Raw genomic sequence first — 21,241 nt, 5'->3', positions numbered from 1 at the left:
ATCATCTGCCCAGTCATGGCCATTATTCAATTGTGAAGAGCTGGGGGATGTTTCTGTTACCATCACCCCTCATAAGAACTTAAATGTGATCCAGGGTGTTATATTCCACAGGGACCTTCTTCTGCGGTCTGATGACGAACTGCAAGCCAACTTAGAGTGACGAGGAGTTCATTTCATCCGGTGCATCTATTGGGGTCCGAGGGATAATCATGTTGCCACCGGTGCCTTCATCTTGGCCTTATAGGGTGACACATTATTTGAGGTGGTCAAGATGATGGTCTACCGCTGTGATGTCTAGCCATATATCCATCCCCCAATGTGGTGCCTTAAGTGCTGGAAGTTTGGACATATGTCTTCGCGCTGTACTTCCAGCATCACATGTCAAGATTGTGGATGTCCATCGCATCCCAATACTCCATGTTCCCCGCCTCCCATCTGTGTCAACTACGGAAATCATCATTCCCCTTGCTCACCAGACTGCAGGATTTTACAGCGAGAAAGGAAAATCAATGGAATACAAGACTCTGGACCGACTGATCTACACTGAGGCCAAGAGGAAATTTGATTACCTACGTCCTGTGGCTATGACCACCTCTTACGCCACCACTACGAGAACAGTTGTAGCCCCATCAGTTCCATGAGTTCCAGACGGCTCTCAGATTCGGAAGACTACACCTGCCCCCTTAAGGGTGGGCAGCATTTCCCTGCCTGTTTCTCCCGCACCACCTACCTCAGGAGCACTGTCCCCCAACTATCGGGTACACCAGTTCCCACTTCTAAATTGGAGAAGCATAAGTCTTCTTCAGCTCCTCTAGCTAGGAAGGGGTCTGTTGGTCACTCCCTTTCCATGTTTCTGTTAGTGGGCAAGATAACATCTGCCAATGGCTGAAGTGCCCAAAAGAAGCTGGTCGTAGGGCTTCATAATCATCCTCAGTCCACGAGAATTAATCAGTGAAGCCCTCCCAGCCAGAGAAACCCAAGGATCAGTGAGAGAAATCCAATCCCCAAGACTAAGGGAGTTGCTTTGGTACCCACACGACTGCTGCCTACAAGGTCTGTGTCTGAGGATGAGGTGAAGATTCGGGTGTCTGCTGAGGACCTAGACCTGGCCAGACCCTCAGACACAATGGATGTAGCCTGTTCAGGAAATAAGTTCGTGGCAGCAGGTGACCCTGAGGTGTTGACTACCTCATTGAGTGCTTCAAGCCTTCCTAGTCTCACGATCATATCGTCCTCCAGTGGAATTGCGATGGCTGTTTCCACCATCTGGCTAAGCTATGGCAACTGTTAAGCTTTACACCTACTTTCTACATTGCTCTCCAGGAAACTAGGTTCCCAGCAATGCGGATCCCTACCCTTTGCAGCTAAAAGATATTACAATAATCATAGTGAATATAATAGTGTGTCAGGTAAACTTTGCATTTATGTCCTGAACTCGGTATGTAGTGAACCTGTGCCCCTTCAAACTTCTCTTGAAGCTGTGGCTTTCAAGATCGTACAACTGGGAAATAACTGTGTGCAACGTGGTACTGATTGATCAGGTCCCTAAACCTTTCCTGCTTTTGGGAGATTTTAACGCCCATAACCCCTTGTGGGGTAGCACGATGCTTACTGGCCATGGCAGAGTTATCAAAAATTTACTGTCCCAACTCGACCTCTGCCTCTTAAATACTGGGGCTGGCACATGTATCAGCGTGGCTCATGGTAGTTACTTGGCCATTGATTTATCAATTTGCAGTCCCGGGCTTCTCCCATCTTTCCACTGGAGAGCACACGACGACCTGTGTGGTAGTGACCACTTCCCCGTCTTCCTGTCAGTCCTCTGGTGCCATGCCAACAGTCGCCTACCCAGATGGGCTTTAAACAAGGCAGACTGGATAGCCTTCACCTCTGCTGTCACCATTGAATCTCCCCCACTTGGTGCCATCATTGTTGTGATTGATCAGGTCACTACAACGATAATTTATGCGGTGGAAAACGCGATCCCTCGTTCTCTAGGCTGCCCCCAGTGAAAGACAGTCCCTTGGTGGTCTCCGGAAGTCTCTGAGGCAATTAATGAGCGTCGGCAAGCTCTACAGCAACATAAGCGGCACCCTTCGCTGGGACACCTTGCCCGCATTCACGTGCTTATAAAACGATGGAAACAGGAGTGTTGGGAGAGGTACATGTTGACCATTGGGTGCCATACGACACCTTCCCAAGTCTGGATGAAGATCAGATGTCTTTTTGGGTACCAGACCCCAACAGGTGTCCCTAGCATTGACATCAATGGTGTGCTCTCTACTGATGCAAACACGGTTGCCGAGCACTTTGCTGAGCACTATGCTCGAGCCTCTGCGTCGGAGAACAACCCCCAGGCTTTTGCACCCACAAACGGCAGATGAAAAGCAAAGTTGCCTCATTCATTACATGCCACAGTTAACTCTATAACCCTCCATACAGAGTGAGAGATCCTCAGTGCCCTTGCACATTGCCCCGACACAGCTACTGGGCTGGATCAAATCCACAGTCAGATGATTAAACATATCTCGTCTGATTACAAGCTATATGTTCTCGTTATCTTCAACTGGATCTGGTGTGATGGCATTTTTCCATCACAGTGGAGGGAGAGCACCATCATTCCGGTTGTAAAACTTGGTAAAAATCCACTTGATGTGGATAGCTGTCGGCTCATCAGCCTCACCAATGTACTCTGTAAGCTGCTGGAACGGATGGTGTTGGCGGTTGGGTTGGGTCCTGGTGTCACGTGGCCTACTAGCTCCATGTCAGGGCGGCTTCCGCCAGGTTCACTCTACCACTGATAATTTTGTTTCCCTCGAGTCTGCCATCGGAACAGCCTTTTCCAGATGCCAACATCTGGTTGCCGTCTTTTCTGACTTATGTAAAGCATACGACATGACTTGGTGACATCATATCCTTGCCACATTGTATGAGTGGGGTCTCTGGGGCCTGCTCCCAATTTTTATCCAAAATTTCCTGTCGCCCCATACTTTCCGTGTCAAAGTTGGTGCTTCCCATTGTCCCCCCCCCCCCCCCCCCCCCCATCCCTCCCTCCCCTTATTCAGGAATGGCATTCCGCAGGCTAGTGTATTTAGTGTATCTTTATTTTTAGTGTCCTTCAATGGCCTGGCAGCAGGTGTAGGTCTGTCGGTCTCCCCTTCTCTGTATGCGGTTGAATTCTGAATTTTGTGTTGCTCCTCCAGTACTGGTGTCACTGAGCGGCACCTACAGGGAGCCATTCACATGTCATGGCGGCTGCAGTGTAACACGTGTTAAGTTCGGCTCGCAAAATTTAGTTGAATTCGAAGGTGTTTTCACAGGTGGTGTTGTCTAGTGCAAGTGGAAATCATGTAAACAACAGTGTTCTTGCAGTAGTGCTATTTTTCTTTCTGTGCTCCGCTAATATCTTCGAGAAAATGGTAAACAGAAGAGTCAACAGCAGCATGTCCAGCAGCGGGGAAGCAGTAGGTGCGGCGGGTCTGCTCCTGGCGCGTGTGGCTGCGGCTCCCGGTATAGTGGAGCTGGTCCGCTCCGAGGTAAACGCTGCGCTTCGCGATAAAAACAATCTCGATCTGATAGCAGGCATTATATCAGATACTGTAACGGCAGCAGTATTCAAAATGCGTGAAACTGTTGAGGCCAATATTGCCGAAATTACAGCACTAAAAAGGTCTGTCTCTGAATACAAGAAAAAGGCACGAGAGTTGGAAGTGAAACTATCTGCCGCAACAGACGAGCTAGAACAGTACCAAAGGCGAAATAGTCTACGACTGTTTGGAGTAGCAGAAAATAAGGAAGAAGACATGGACAACCTACTTATACAGGTTGCGTGTGAAAAAATAGGCGTTGAAGTGACCAAGGCAGACATTGACAGGAGCCATCGGGTGGGACGAAAACTACCAGGTGCTACCAAACCTCGTCCAATAATAATTAAATTTGTGTCGTACCGAAAAAGGGATGAGATCTTTACCCAGAAGAAGAAGTTAGCAAGGACAAGACTTACAATAAAGGGAAGATCTGACACACGAGCGGCTAAAGATTTTAAACAGTGCCATATCCCATATCGGTCTTCAGAATGTGTGGACTCAGGATGGCAGAGTAATCATTAAGACAGCAGCTGGAAAGAAGACAGTCACAAACATGACGGAACTGAATAGTATTAAGTGAAGCTACTCGAGCCAAAAGTGCAAACTTAACACCATTTGCAAATTGTAAGAGTCCTATACTCAGATATAGTCTTGTAATTGTATTAACTTTTTAATTATACCCATATTTGTACCATCAACTAATTGTTTTTGTAACTGTATGAACTTTTTACTATTTTTTTGTCTGTAGCTCTAACCATTGCTCAATTTTAGTTACTGCTAATACTTTTTTCATTTTATCAGTTTATTCTCTTCCATTCTGTAATAGTTCTATTGCAGTTATTAGTCTCTCCTTTAGTTCATTAGTCACCCATCTCTTCGGTTTAAATTGTTCGTAACAAAAATCACTATCAGTATAACTTTAGCAAATTTAAATCTAATTGTAGCTTCCTACGATAATCACTACCAGTATCACTTTAGTAAATTTCAATTTAATTCTAGCTTCCTACGATAATCTATTAAATATTAAGCTTACTTCTCTCTGCTGGCAGCATCGGCCTCTTAAATCACTCCCCTTTCCCTTATTTCCACCCTAAGCTGTTTCAAATACGCTAATTACATTTCTCCTCCTACGACATAGGATACTCAGTGACACACAGCCGTCACCATTTTGGTCATATTCTCCTTGCACCGAATACCACTAATCCATTTTCTATACTCCCGCAACCTCAGGAAATCTCTTGCAGTCGCCTTTCTTTCGGCACTTGCGGAGTCACAAACAGGGCGCGCAAAATCTCGGACACCCCTGTATTATGTCACTTGGCGGAAACACTGGCCAGTGCCCCTCGCGGCAGGTAGTGCCTAACAAAGGGACAAACCGGTCTGCCACCCTACTCCAGGCTGCTCAGCGGAACGCTCTCAGCTTTTAGCAGCTCACTGCAACATCCAGTCTTTACCTGCACATTACGAAGAACTTAGCCTCCTCTTCAACCAACTAAACTACCACGTAATCCTCTTATCCAAAACGTGGTTGAAACGACACATATCCTCTGCATCTATTCATCTCCCAGGGTACACATTTCTTAGGACAGACAAATCAGAAAAGCGAGGTGGCGGGGTCGGCGCGTATATACGAACAGATCTCAAAGCAAAAGTCTTATGTACGTCAAATCCTGCTGAAGAAAAAGAGGCTGAATTCATGTTCATTGAAATAAATATACAAAGTCGGAAATTCTTGACTGGCGTTATGTACAAGCCACCAAAAATAAGCTCAGTGAGTTCCTTCCAGTCGGAATTATATTCACTTCAGTGTGAATATGAACATGTCATCATAATGGGTGACTTGAACGTAGACCTGCTAAGAGACACTCCCTCCGCAATAAACCTAAGAAGATTGTTTAGTTGCAATAGCATGAACATTCTTCCATTACAACCTACACACCATACGGCGCACAGTCATACTCTTATAGACCTGGGGCTTAAATTAAATGCAAGAAAGACGCAAGTAATCTTAGTAGCCCATCAGAAATTAATAAGTTCAGATTTCCGTAAATGGCTACCTCCTATTCTGCTCGACGGTACTCCAATACCATATCAGAAAACAGTGAAGAACTTGGGTGTAACTTTGGACGAGCATCTCAACTGGGCGGAGAATACAGTCGTAGTGTGCCGAAAGACGTCTGCTTGTCTCTATGCTCTCAAAAAGTTTCGGAACATATTTCCACAGGACTTGAAATGCCAGCTCGTGCAAGCACTCGTTCTACCGAACCTCCACTATTGTGATGTGATTCAACAAGGCATGAGTAGTGAAAACAAAAGACGGCTAGAGCTAACCATGAATGCCTGTGTGCGTTACACCTGCAACATTCGCCGATATGATCATGTTAGTGCTTCATACTTCGAGCTAGGGTGGCTGTGGCCGGACAAACTGTGTGACTACCACACTCCATGTCTACTTCACTGACTCCTTGTCGCACAAGCACCCCAGTACCTTGCTTCAGAGATTAAAAACCTGTCATGCCATCATAATCGAAACATGAGGCCACTCTTATCTGGTATCCTAACTGTGCCCACTCACAAAACAAAAACTCCTTCAAACTCCTTCCCAGTTGCCGCTGTCTGCCTATGGAACAAACTGCCCCTTACCTTGAGGAAAATTCAATATCCTGTTGCTTTTAAGAAGAAGTTTAAGCATTTCCTACTATCATCTTCATAAAGTTCTCCACAAAATTAATGTACAAGGCCAATCCTCTCATGTGTCAAATAGCAAAGCTAGCGTCTCCTATCTTGCTCCTGAGATGCCTTCCTCTTCATGTATCTCTATTAGCCACGCAATCTTCTTTTCCTTTATATTTCCTTAATTATGTTTCATCATGTCTCTATTCTTCTCCTCTCTTCACCATGAGTGTCCCTCATACTCCCTGCTGCAAGCACTCCTATCTAAAATCTTTCTCTTCAATAATGTAGTTTTCCAGGTGTACCTTTCTAATTGTTTATTTCACTTTTTGTATTAGATGTAATTTGACATGCCTACTAAAACATATGAATGTAAAATAAGTAGAATGCCTGGGTAGATGTAAGAGAGTGCCTGATGGCCCTAATCTTGCCAGGTTAAATAAATAAATAAATAAATAAATAAATAAATAAATAAATAAATAAATAAATTCACAAGGCGCAGGTCATGTGCTCTAGCCCACAGCTTCCAGTGTTCAGCCACGAAGTCATGTGCTGTGCACTTCTGTCAACATTGTACTGTTCATCCGGAACCTGAACTTTATCTTGATGACAATCCACTCACTGTAGTGGAGACATATTGGTTCTTAGGACTTGTTTTCAATGCCCGATTGATTTGGCTACCTCACCTTCGTCTGGTTAAGCGGGAGTGGTGGCAGCAAATCAGTGCTCTCTGCTGCCGGAGCAACACCAACTGGGGTGCAGATTGCTCTAAGCTGCTGCAGCTCTACAAAGCCCCTTTTCAATCCTACCTTCACTATGGGTGTCTGCTCTATGGTTCTGTGGCGCTCTCAGCATTGTGTTTTCTTGACCCAATGCACCACTAGTGATGGGAGCTTTTAGAATGAGTCCGGTGATGAATGTCCTGATGGAGCCTGAAGTCCTTCCATTGCTGATTTGATGTGCATGACTGCTGACCACTTATGTTGCACACAATCATAGTTCTCCTGAGCATTTGAATTACCATCTCCTTTTTCCACCCATGGCAGTTCATCCCCCGCATTGGCAGCCCATGTCAGGGCTCACGATTGCGCTTCGCGTGCTATCCCTTGTCTCCGAACTGGAGTCCTTCCCTTTACCACCTCTACTTGAGGTCCATTCATGCACACCTCCATGGTGTACACCTTGGCCAAAGCTTTGTCTGGATCTTTTGCATTGTCCTAAGGAATCTGTTAACCTTGTCACTTCCTCTAGATTCTTGATGTGTTCTGGGGCTTTGAAGTTGTTTACACCAATGGCTTTGATGGTTGATGGTAATGCTGGCTTCACCTATGTCCCCAGAGGCCATATTGAACAGCATTCCTTGCCCCCTGGCTGCAGTGTTTTCACTGCAGTGCTTGTGGCTATATCTCATGCATTCAGTACATCTGTTCCCGTTCTGGTGAGGCATGTTTTCTCTGTTCCAACTCCCTCAGCAGCTTACAAGCTATTGACCAGTGCTACCCTCACCATCCTTTGGTAGCGAACATCCAGGAGTCCATCCTAGTCATTCAGTGGTGTTTGTGTCGACCACAGGGCACCTCAGAATCCCAGGCAATGAACTTGCTGACAGGCTGGCCAAACAGGCTACGCGCAAACCGCCCCTGGCGATGGGCATCTCTGAAGCTGACCTGCATTCTGTCTTGTGCTGCAAGGGTTTTTGGCTTTGGGAGGCAGAATAGCATAACAGTGTGCACAACAAACTGCATGTCATTAAGGAGACTGTGAATGTGTGGAAGTCTTCTGTGTGGGCTTCTCGCAGGGAATCAGTTGTCCTTTATCAGCTGCACATTGGCCGTACATGGCTCACACGTGGTTACCTCCTCCATCGTGAGGACTTGCCTAAGTGTTGCTGTGGCCCCCAAATGACAGTCGTCCACCTCTTGCTGGACTGCCCACTTTTAGCCCCTCTGAGGTGGACTTCTAACTTCCGAGCACCCTACCTTTGGTGTTGGATGACAGTGCCTCAACAGCACCTTTAGTTTTACACTTTGTTTGTGAGGGTGGGTTTTATTGTTTGATCTGAGTTTTAGCACATGTCCTTTGTCCCTCTGCGTCCTCCACCCAAGGGCTTTTAGGGTGGAGGTTTGAGTGTGTTGCAGAGTGGCTGGCTTCTCCTCTTTTATTCTCATGGCCAGCCAGCCATGGTAATCTGCTTTCTTGTTTTTAATCTCCTCTCCCTGCTTGCATCTCTCTATAGTTACCTAGTACTGTTTTGTCCATTGTTGTGTTTATTGTCCTTCAACCGTTCTTCTGGTTCTTCCATTCTCATATTATTGTGCCATACGTCTTCTTTGTTATCTTTTTTCCCTTGGATAATTGTTCTACTGGGAACAAGGGACTGATGACCTCGCAGTTTGATCCCTTTCCTCCCCTCCTAAACCAACCAATCAGCCAACCAACATCCTAAAATTAACTTAGAAGTGGTAAGCTATTTGGACAAACACTACATGCAGACTAAGTCTTATGTACACCAGTAGAAACAGACATACAATGAAACAATGTGCACTTTTGGATTAATCTTAATATACATGTATTAATTTAATTATTGATTTTGACAAGATATCTTTTATGTGAATATTATGAAAATTTATCCAAATAGCTTATCACTCCAAAATTAGTTTTAGGCTGTATGCTTTAAAAAACACATTTTCCATTTTAATATTGCACAGTTCTATTTGCCTAGCCATTTTAATTCCCAACTTTCCCATGTACCCATCATTCTGTACAACACAGTGTGTTTAGTAATATGTTAGATATCACTGAATCCTGTTGCACATCCGGTACAGAGCTATTTTCTGCATTTGACTGACATATTTTACAAAAATTGTTGATGTTTCACTAATGAACTATGATTTTTGAAAATTTTGAAAAAATAAAAAATATTCAGTCTGTTATTTACTCAAGTGTATACTTTCCAATATTGTTCATTGATATAAGTATGATCATTAATAAATCAAAACTAGTAATCATTTGTGCAAATTGAAACTGATACTGAGAAAATAGTAACTGCCCAGTGGCAAATGGCTTCTCCATTTCTGGTTGATCCACTTTTTCCGCTCTGCAGAGATTTCAGGCAGGTGGTCTGTCACCGGATTGAGCTTCGGGCCAGAAACTCATGCACAACGAGCGACGTGTGAGCGGGCGCATTGTCGTGGTGAAGGATTCACCTGCCCCCTTTTGCCAGCTCCAGTCGAACTCGGGCCACATGAGCTTTGAGGCGTGTCAGAACTTCAACGTAAAAATTTCCATTCACTCTCTGGCTGGGAGCGACAAATTCCTTGTGAACAATGCCCCTAGAATCATTTGTCATTGTCATTTGTCATTGTCTTCACATTCGACTTTGATTTTCACTTTTTTGTTCTTGGTTCTCCTGCTAGTTTCCATTCCTTGCTTTGAGATTTGAGCTCCACATTGAATTCGTAAAACCAGGACTCATCTCCAGTGATGACTCGGTTGAGAAAGTCCCCTCGTTCCTCGGCTTCCAACCAATCCTCACAGCACTCAACCCTTCTTGCTTTCTGTTCTGGCGTCAAGAGCTTTGGTACAATTTCTTCATTTAAAGTTTTTGTGTCGGGATTTCGTGAACAATTATTTTGGGGGTTGACAGCTCGTCAGCAATCATTCTGACTGTAAATCTACGGTCTTTAAGAACACAAGCCCGAATTCGTTCAACATTTGCATCGGAACTCGATGTCAACGGGCATCCTGGACGAGGGTCATCGTTCACATCTTCTCAGCCATCCCGGAATCTTTTTAACCACTTGTTCATGGTTGGTTCCTTCAGAGAATTGTCTCCATAAACCTGTTACAAACACTCAAACATCTCAGGGCCATTCTTGCCTAGCTTTGCATGAAACTTGATGTTGACGCGCTGTTCCTCAATACAAGAGAGCTCCATGATGACGGCAGGTGAGAAAGGGTAACTGTCTACAAGCTGCCGCGCACTCCCACCTTCACGCAGAGTGCTTTGACTCGAACTGAGTGTGGATAGGATTGATTGCAGCAGTAGTCCCACGTGGCGGTGACTGCAACTTGTAACATAAAGAAATTATTCAACTTTTATACGTATTTTCCGGACAAACCTCGTATTTACTCCCTCCAATAATTCACATGCATCGGTTGAAGAAACTTTTATGTTTGTATTCACATCCTACTTAGCTTAGTGAAATTCAGTGTTGATCTGAGCTTAATGACTTTTGGTTATCACTTGCCATATTTGCACTGCATCATAGCAACAAACATTGTTTTGAATTGGAATATGTCTAGAGCAGTTAATATGAGGAAGTCAGTTTCTGCTCTTGCCGTAACTACAGATGACATAAAGGAATACTTAATGTTTATCTGGAAAATTACTGGTGTAATGCCGCTGTCTCACTGATATTTAAACTATTCTGTACATAGCATTCATGCTATTAGATGTAATGCCGTCTTGATTTGTATTCATATTAATTTCAGTTGGTTTTTTAACTGTTAACTGCACAAACTTGTGTATTAGCACACTTCAAACAGTGTCTAGCTGAGCTATTATAGGATTAGTCTTGCATGGTAGAAAATTACACTGCTGAGCCTAAACATTATGACCACCCACTTAATAGCTTGTTTGCCCTTCTTTGGAATGAAATACATCTCTGGTTCTGCATGTCTGGGATCCAACTGCTTGTAGGTAGGATTGTGGAAATATGTGCCATTAGGTGTCTATGCCCAAGTCATGTAATTCATGAAAATAATGAGCCGCAAATTTGCATATGTGGCGATGGTTCCTGGTAGTGACCCAGATGGCTTCCATGGAATTTATATCAGGCAAATTTGGTCACTGGGACATGAACATGAGTTCACTATAATGGTCCTCAAACCACTGTAGCACGGTTCTTTCTGTGAGATCCAGACATTTATACTGCTGAAAGATGACATCGGTGTCAGGATGACATCAGGGATGAAGGTGGTTCGCAGCTTGTGACCATGTCTTTGATTATTACTACAGGCCCTGTGCAAGTGCAGGAGAATGTCTCCCATAGTATAATACTGCTCACACCAGCCTGTGTCCATGGCATGTGGCAAATTTCAACCCGCCATTCGCCTTGATGATGGTGTTTGTGGCCGAAATGTGATTCCCCTGAATAAATGACACATTTCCAGTGATGGGCGCTTGAATCCCAGTGGTCTCGTTGCCCAATACAATCGTAGCTGATGATGATATTGGTTCAACATATGAACACACAGGGATGGTTTGCTGCAGAGTTCCATATTCAACAATGTATGATGAGCAGTGTGTTTCGAAACACTTGGGCATGCACTGACATTGTGCTCTTTCAGCAGAGATGCCACAGATCACCATTTATCGTACTTTACAGAGCAGGCAAGCCTCCGAACTCCTTGTTCTGTGGAGAGTTGTGGGTGTCCAACCATTTAGTGCCTAGTGGTAGTTCTGCTATTCTCCTACATCTTTCTGTAGATGCTCACAAAAATAGCATGTGAACATTAAATCAGCTTCACTCTTCTTGAGATACTCGTTCTCAGGCAGTGTGTAATAATAATCTGTCCTTTGTCAGAGTCACTTAGCTCAATGGATTCCCCATTTGCAGCCCGTATCTTGACTAGGCAGATCCCCTATCCATGTCTGCTCCAATTGCATACTTCCGTTACTGCGTCAAGTGCCCACAAAGCCACAAGGCGGCATCCAATGTTGCATTGGCAGTGGTCATAGTTTTTTGTGCTCATCAGTGTATACAAAAGTCCAAGATATTAAAAACTGTATTTTCTGAGTGTTAAATTAATTAATCTATATACATTGAAGAGCCAAAGACACTGGGCTGCCTAACATCGTTTACGGTCCCCGCCACCATGGAGAAGTGCTGCAACAGGACATGACATGGACTCGACTAATCTTTGACACCATGAATTCTGCAGGGCTGTCCATAAACCTGTAAGAGTGCGAGGGGGTGGAGATCTCTTCTGAACAATACATTGCAAGGCATTCCAGATCTGCTTAATAATGTAGATGTCTGGAGAGGCCGGAGGCAATTGGAAGTGTTTAAACTCAGAAGAGTGTTCCTGGAGTGACTCTAGCAACTCCGGAAGTGTGGAGTGTCGCATTGTCCTGCTGGGATTGCCCAAGTCCCTCAGAATGCACAATGGATGTGAACGGATGCAGGAGGTTGGACAGGATGCTTGCATTTGTGTCACCTGTCAGTTGTATCTAGACATATCAGGGCTCCCACATCACTCAAATCACTCAAACTGCACATGCGCCACTCCAGTACAGAGCCTCCACCAGCTTCAAAAGTCCCTTGGTGACATGCAGTGTCCATGGTTTCATGAGGTTGTCTCCATATCTATAAGTGTCCATCCGCTTGATACAATTTGAAATGAGACTTGTCTGGCCAGGCAACATGTTTCTAGTCATCAACAATCAAATGTCGGTGTTGATAGGCATGTTGTTGTTGTGATCTTCAGTCCTGAGACTGGTTTGATGCAGCTCTCCATGCTACTCTCTCCTGTGCAAGCTTCTTCATCTCCCAGTACCTACTGCAACCTACGTCGTCCTGAATCTGCTTAGTGTAGTCATCTCTTGGTCTCCCTCTACGATTTTTACCCTCCACGCTGCCCTCCAATACCAAATTGGTGATCTCTTGATGCCTCAGAACATGTCCTACCAACCGATCCCTTCTTCTGGTCAAGTTGTGCCACAAACTTCTCCCCAATCCGATTCAATACTTCGTCATTAGTTATGTGATCTACCCATCTAATCTTCAACATTCTTCTGTAGCACCACATTTTGAAAGCTTCTATTCTCTTCTTGTCCAAACTATTTATCGTCCATGACTCACTTCCATACATGGCTACATTCCATACAAATACTTTCAGAAACGACTTCCTGACACTTAAATCTAGACTCTATGTTAACAAATTTATCTTCTTCAGAAACGTTTTCCTTGCCATTGCCAGTCTACATTTTATATCCTCTCTACTTCGACCATCATCAGTTATTTTGCTCCCCAAATAGCAAAACTCCTTTACTACTTTAAGTGTCTCACTTCCTAATCTAATTCCCTCAGCATCACCCGACTTTATTCGACTACATTCCATTATACTCGTTTTGCTTTTGTTGATGGTCATCTTATATCCTCCTTTCAAGACACTATCCATTCCGTTCAACTGCTCTTCCAAGTCCTTTGCTGTCTCTGACAGAATTACGATGTCATCGGCGAACCTCAAAGTTTTTATTTCTTCTCCATGGACTTTAATACCTACTCCGAATTTTTCTTTTGTTTCCTTCACTGTTTGCTCAATATACAGATTGAATAACATCGGGGATAGACTACAGCCCTGTCTCACTCCCTTCCCAACCACTGCTTCCCTTTCATGTCCCTCGACTCTTATAACTGCCATTTGGTTTCTGTACAAATTGTAAGTAGCCTTTCGCTCCCTGTATTTTACCCCTGCCACCTTCAGAATTTGAAAGAGAGTATTCCAGTCAACATTGTCAAAAGCTTTCTCGAAGTCTTCCTTAATCTAGCTTCTAAGATAAGTCGTAGGGTCAGTATTGCCTCACGAGTTCCAACATTTCTACGGAATCCAAACTGATCTTCCCCGAGGTGAGCTTCTACTAGTTTTTCCCTTCGTCTGTAAAGAATTCGCATTAGTATTTTGCAGCTGTGACTTATTAAACTGATAGTTCGGTAATTTTCACATCTGTCAACACCAGCTTTCTTTGGGATTGGAATTATTATATTCTTCTTGAAGTCTGAGGGTATTTCACCTGTCTCATACATCTTGCTTACCAGATGGTAGAGTTTTGTCAGGACTGGCTCTCCCAAAGCCGTCAGTACTTCCAATGGAATGTTGTCTACTCCAGGGGCCTTGTTTCGACTCAGGTCTTTAAGTGCTCTGTCAAACTCTTCACGCAGTATCATATCTCCCATTTTATCTTCATCTACATTCTCTTCCATTTCCATAATATTGTCCTCAAGTACATCGCCCTTGTAGAGACCCTCTATATACTCCTTCCACCTTTCTGCTTTCCCTTCTTTGGTTAGAACTGGGTTTCCATCTGAGCTCTTTATGTTCATACAAGCGGTTCTCTCATATCCAAAGGTCTCTTTAATTTTCCTGTAGGCAGGATATCTTCCTCCTAGTTAGATAAGCCTCTACATCCTTACATTTGTCCTCTAGCCATCCCTGCTTAGCCATTTTGCACTTCCTGTCGATGTCATTTTTGAGACGTTTGTATTCCTTTTTGCCTGCTTCATTCACTGCATTTTTATATTTTCTCCTTTCATCAATTAAATTCAGTATTTCTTCTGTTACCCAAGGATTTCTACTAGCCCACGTCTTTTTACCTACTTGATCCTCTGCTGCCTTCACTACTTCATGCCTCAAAGCTACCCATTCTTCTTCTATTGTATTTCATTCCCCCATTCCTGTTGATTGCTCCCTTATGCTCTCCTTGAAACTCCGTACAACCTCTGGTTTAGTCAGTTTATCCAGGTCCCATCTCCTTAAATTCGCACCTTTTTGCAGTTTCTTGAGTTTTAATCTACAGGTCATAACCAATAGATTGTGGTTAGAGTCCACATCTGCCCCTGGAAATGTCTTACAATTTAAAACCTGGTTCCTAATCTCTGTCTTACCATTATATAATCTATCTGAAACCTGTCAGTATCCCTAGGCTTCTTCCATGTATACATCCTTCTTTTATGATTCTTGAATCAAGTGTTACCTACGATTAAGTTGTGCTCTGTGCAAAATTCTACCAGGCGGCTTCCTCTTTCATTTCTTTGCCCCAGTCCATAATCACCTACTACGTTTCCTTCTCTCCCTTTTCCTACTACCGAATTCCAGTCACCCATGACTATTAAATTTTCGTCACCCTTCACTATCTGAATAATTTCTTTTATTTGATCATACATTTCTTCAATGTCTTAGTCATCTGCAGAGCTAATTGGCATATAAACTTGTACTACTGTAGTGGGTGTGGGCTTCATATCTATCTTGGCCACAATAATGCGTTCACTATGTTGTTTGTAGTAGCTTACCCGCATTCCTATTTTCCTATTCATTATTAATCCTACTTCTGCATTACCCCTATTTGATTTTGTGTTTATAACCCTGTAGTCAACTGACCAGAAGTCTTGTTCCTCCTGCCACCGAACTTCACTAATTCCCACTATATCTAACTTTAACCTATCCATTTCTCTTTTTAAGTTTTCTAATCTACCTGCCCTATTAAGGGATCTGACATTCCACGTTCCGACCCGTAGAACGCCAGTTTTCTTTCTCCTGATAACGACATCCTCTTGAGTAGTCCCTGCCCGGGTAAAGCTTTGTGTGTGCAGTCATCAGCCATCAGGGGTACATGTTGGGCCTTCAGCTCCGAAAGCCGATATCAATCATGAATGGTTTGCGCACCGACAGTTGTTGAACGCTCAGCATTGAAATCTGCAGCATTTTGCAGAAGGATTGCACTTTGGTCACGTTGAATGATTCTCTTCAGTTGTCATTGGCCCTGTTCTTGTAAGATCATTTTCCGGCTGCAGCGATGTCGGAGATTCCTGATATTCACGGTACACTCATGAAATGGTTGTCTGGGAAAATTCGCACTTCATGGCTACATCAGAGATGCTGTGTTTAATTGCTTGTGTGCTGACTATAACACTACATTCAAACACATTTAAATCTTGATTACCTAGCATTTTAGCAGCAGTAACTGAGCTAACAACTGTGGCAGACACTTGTTGTCTTATAGAGGTGTTGCTGACCGCAGCACTGTATTCTACTTGTTTATGTATCTCTGTGTTAGAATAGACATGCCTATACCAGTTTCTTTGACACTTCAGTGTATTAAAGTGCATGGTAAGTAAGTAATGTGGTCCCTTTTCATGCCATTGCCACCTTATTTACATATCTCGTAGACATTGATAACTAGTTAATAGTATATGCTCCGAATATTAAATTGTTACTGATTTTCTGTTTTTCTGCAGGTTGTTTACCTGACATCCTGGAGTTACAAATTTTATTTGGATCCGGCACTTAGTTTACTTCTGGTGGTACTAATCCTGCGATCAGTGTGGCCTCTTCTCCAGGAATCTGCTCTGATTTTACTGCAGACAGTGCCAACACACATCCAGGTGGATGCTATCCAACGAAGGTTACTTGATAAGGTGGATGGTGTACTTGCAGTTCATGAGTTCCATGTTTGGCAACTTGCTGGTGATCGCATAATTGCTTCAGCACATATCAGGTAGGATTTTGCCTTCATTATGTGATGCACATTAACCCAATTCCATATAATTTGGAAGTACACAAAGAAGTGGGAGGAGGAATATGAATATACAGTACAAATCATGGGTGACAATGTTTGTGTATCATTATTGAGCAGTCGTTAGTGAAATGCAGGTGTGCATATCTGGAAAATGACCTCAGGTGTTTGTTAAAATTGCCACGCTTTTCCTATCTTTCACTCCCCTCCCCATTATCCCCCTCCTCAGCCCCCCTATCATCTGCCACAAAAATTTCATGCACACTTATATACCTGGATCGCCTGAAAAATGACTTCCATTGATTCTATAATTAGTTTTGCATATCGTCTGGTGTTGTTGTACATGTGGGGTATGTAGTTACATATAAGTGACACTTTTGGAGTAATATAATGACATTACTCACATTTCATGTTGCATGTACTTCAGTAAAGACTTGTGTTTCAGGTGTAGAAATCTTTCAGAATATATGAAGATAGCTGAAAAAGTGAAGGAATTCTTTCATAATGAAGGCATCCATTCAACAACTATTCAGCCAGAATTTATAGAAATCAATGATGTAAGTAAACTTTTATATTGAGTAATTTTCCTGGTGAACCATAAACTAACCTATGTTAAAACACACAAACACTCACACTCTATTGTCTCTGACCATTGTGGCCAGTCTAAGCTGCCAGAGACAGTGGTCATATGTGTGCTAGTTGTTTTGAGAATGTGTGCATCTTTTCTACTTCAAAAGGAGGCCTTTTGGTGAAAAGCTAAAATGTATAGCAGTCTTTTCATTGTCTCTGTTTGCAACTCATTGTCTCCTCTACATTGTGAGGAGTAAAGTATCTGTTTCATAATATTGTTGAGACATAAGGAAAGTGCACAGAGCAAGGTCTACTGATCATACTGAGCATGAAAGGCAATTAAGCCTCAGGTCTGTGATTCTTGCAACTGCTGCATTGGCTTATAGTGCCAGTTTTCATTCCTTCTTCCTCTGTATACTACAAAAGTTCAGCACACATTTCAACATATCGCTGATCCAGTTCAGAACTCAGGTATTCGGGCACCTGTACTTCAGATTCAGTATGTAATAGAGCCTTGTTTCCAACTCTTAAAAATTATTTTCTCGAAAATGAACATTCAGAGTTTGAACTTCAAAAATCAAAACATCTGACAGCAACAACATTAGCAGCTGTGTATCCTGGGTAGTGGTGGCACATCATATTCTGTGCTTCATTGGGCCACCACAATTGAGTGCCACAGATTACAAATTGCCTCAGGCATGATGCGTGTAAGGAGCTTTAGTGTAAATTTAGATTACAAGTCTCAAGGTTTAAAACAAAGCTTCTCATTGAAGTACTTAAAGGAAAGGGTCAAAGGTGCTACATTGATACATTGTTTAGTGTGTTAGTCAATTAGAAAGATCCTAATGTTCCTGTCCAAAACCGAGCAAGGGTCGAATCATGGACAAATAAATACAGCAGGGAGATACTGAACCTAGCACTAGCTTTGAACCTGTGAAACATGTACATGAAAGCACTGCTGTTAAGACGGTGGTGGTGGTGGTGGTGGTGGTGGTGGTGGTGGTGGTGGTAAGTACAGCTATAGAATATCTTGCTTAAAAATTACTATTAAGGAGAAGCTTTCTCAGCAAGTACAATAGATTATGATCCTGTGCTTGAGTTCATTCCCTCCTCCCCTTGATACCATTTCCTCCTCCCCTCCTCTCGCCGTGTCTGTTGCCTCCTATGCTCCTCACACTCCTCTCGCCGTGTCCATTTGCTTCTCTCCTCCTCTTTCCATGTCCGTTTCTTCCTCCCCATGCTGTGTCTGTCTGCTCCCTCACCAACCCTGACTGCCACAGTCCCCTCCCCTCGCTGTGTCCTAGTCCGCATTCCCTCCCCTCTCCTCCCCTTGCAGGGTCCCCTCTCCTCCACCCCCTTGTGTCCTGGTCCCAATCCCTCCCCTCCCCACACAGTGTACTGGCCCCCATCCCCCCTTTTCACCTCCTCCCCCCCCCCCCCCCCCTGTGGGTCCGAGGGTTAGAATAGGCCCGCGGTATTCCTGCCTGTCGTAAGAGGCGACTAAAAGGAGTCCCTCCCCCTCAAGGGGGTAGTTAGCGCCTGCGTCCGGAGACGGACGGTTTCACGACCTATATTTGCGTTCATTTTGGTTTTTCACTTCTTCTGGTTTCTTCCTTCCTTTGGTTGATTCCTTTCTTTGTTCTTCTCCATCTCACTGTCTTACTTACTCTTCTCCTTGCCTTCTTCTCCTTGCCTTCTTCTCCTTGCCTCCTTCTCCTTGCCTCCTCCTCCTTGCCTCCTTCTCCTTCTCTGGTCTCCACTTCGGCGTTTGAGACAGTATGTCCCTTCTTTCCCTCTCTCCTTTCTTTTTCCTCTTCTTCCTTCCTCCCTGTGCGTGCCTGAAGGCCGACTCACGCGTTCGCACGCGTAGCCGGTGACGGGGTAACGCATAATTCCCCGCCCTGGGTAGACAAGTAAGGCACGCACGTACCCCTTGGTAAAGGCCAGGCCCAGGGAGGGGTGATTGCCTGAGCTGACACGTTCCGACCATGCCGATTGGTCCCTCCGTCCGTTTCTCGGAGGTGTGACCTGAGGTGTGAACAATCACCTAAGGCGGGAGTGCCCTCTGAGAGGGTCCCCACAAGGAAGGAGCGCACCATCGGAGACGCTGCCAATCATGGGGGATTCCTCTGCAATGGATTTCTCTTCTTCTTCTCTCTCGACTTCTGCCCACAAACGGAAACTTGACCAGCCACCAGTGACAAAAGTACTACTGCCTGCCCCACAGTTCCTCGTAGTTTCTCGATCTGAGGACGGAAAGGATTTTTCCTCTGTCAACCCTTTCGTTATCCAGAAGGGCGTAGATGCCGGATCTGTCAAGTCTTGTACCAGGTTGCGTAGTGGTACCTTGTTACTAGAAACTGAGAGTGCCTTTCAGGCACAAAAACTGCTTCGGGCCACACTCCTGTACACGTTCCCTGTCCGGGTGGAGGCTCACTGCACTTTGAATTCGTCTCGTGGAGTGGTCTATACTAGATCACTCGACGGATTGACTGACGAGGAGATTCAGTCTTTCCTCGCCAAGCAGGGCATGACGGCTGTCCATAGGGTCATGAAAAAGGTCAAAAATAACCTTGTACCAACCCGGACACTTTTCTTGACCTTTGATAGTGTTCAGCTGCCGTCGCACATCAAGACGGGCTACGAGGTTATTTCTGTTCGCCCCTATGTCCTGACACCTATGCGCTGCTACCAGTGTCAGCGTTTCAATCACACTCGCCATCCTTGTTCCAATGCGGCTACATGTGTGACTTGTGGCAGGGATGCCCATGAGGGTGACTGTCCACCTCCGTCTCCTCGTTGTGTGAACTGTCGCGGTGACCATGCAGCATCCTCCCGCGACTGTCCCGTCTACAAGGAAGAATGCTGTATCCAAGAAATTCGGGTCAAAGAGAGAGTCTCCACCTCGGCTGCTCGCAAGCTATTCGCTAGCAGGAAGCCCACGTTGCTCCCAGCGGGGAAGTACAGTACTGTCCTCGTCTCTCCTATGACTACCAGGGAGGTGGCAACGCAGACATGCGATCTGACCTTCAGCACTATGGTCGTCCGTTCGGCCAGTGCTAAGATCGCCCGGTCGACGTCTCCTCTTCCTCCCGTTGCCCCTCCGACACAAGCACTTGTATCAGCATCTGCCAGGACGAAGACCCAGAAGTCAGAAGCACGGGCCTTCAAGAAAGAACTGTCTCATGCAGACCTTCTACGTACCTCGAACCCTCAGCCATCGACCAATCCTTCCACAAAACGACCTTCCAAGAAGGCTCATAGGAAGCACAGTTCTCCTTCCCCGCCACGGCGCATTTCTCCTCTTGCGCCACCCAGCGGTTGCCGCCCCAGGCCGTCATCCGTTTCGCCTGGCCGCACCGCTGGTAGCCGAACATCTGGCCGTTCACCAGCGGAGGAAGCTCCCCCTCCCGGCCATCTTCACAAGATGGCCGATGAACCTATAGAACAAATGGACGATGACTGTCCGCCTCCTGCTAGCGGCGGCAGTGCTCGCTCGAAGCCGGGCCCTCAGGGGCCTTCTAGATGACCCCTTCTTGCATCTTCTTCTCACGATGGCACTTATTCACTGGAATATTCGCAGCATTCGTTCCAACCAAGAGGACTTGACATTGCTGCTCTGCTCGCACCGTCCGCTCGTCGTAGCCCTCCAGGAAACGAAGCTACGCCCATGCGATCAAATTGCCTTGGCACACTACAACTCTTAGTGTTTTGACTTACCCCCTGTGGCAGGTATTCCAGCTCATGGAGGGGTTATGTTGCTGGTCCCGGGATGATATCTACTATGATCCTATCACATTGCACACCGGCCTGCAGGCAGTTGCCGTCCGCATTATTCTCCCCAATTTTACATTTTCCATCTGTACCGTTTACACTCCATCGTCGTCTGCCGTTACCAGGGCAGACATGCTGCAAATTATTGCTCAGCTCCCTGCACCATTTTTGTTAACTGGAGACTTCAATGCTCACCATCCTCTTTGGGGCTCTCCAGCATCCTGTCCGAGGGGCTCCCTGTTAGCAGACGTTTTCAACCAGCTCAATCTTGTCTGCCTCAATACTGGCACCCCTACTTTCCTTTCAGACGCCTCTCACACCTATTCCCATTTAGACCTCT

The 21,241-nt window shown here is 44.9% G+C and overlaps 1 protein-coding gene across 5 annotated transcripts in view; it reads left to right on the top strand.

Moving 5' to 3' along the window:
* Positions 1–21,241, top strand: part of LOC126282259 (zinc transporter 1) — a 268,171-nt gene that overhangs the window by 211,299 nt on the left and 35,631 nt on the right. For all 5 annotated transcript variants that reach the window (XM_049981856.1, XM_049981857.1, XM_049981860.1 and 2 more), the window contains 2 exons: positions 16,280–16,539; positions 17,003–17,114. In XM_049981856.1, the coding sequence (XP_049837813.1) occupies positions 16,280–16,539; positions 17,003–17,114 (372 nt within the window). The remainder of the gene's footprint in view (positions 1–16,279; positions 16,540–17,002; positions 17,115–21,241) is intronic.

Source organism: Schistocerca gregaria, chromosome 7 (genome assembly GCF_023897955.1).
Source record: "Schistocerca gregaria isolate iqSchGreg1 chromosome 7, iqSchGreg1.2, whole genome shotgun sequence".
NCBI classification, from domain to species: Eukaryota; Metazoa; Arthropoda; class Insecta; order Orthoptera; family Acrididae; genus Schistocerca; species Schistocerca gregaria.
The sequence above is the reverse complement of the archived record's forward strand: the minus strand, read 5'-3'. Positions and strand labels throughout refer to the sequence as shown.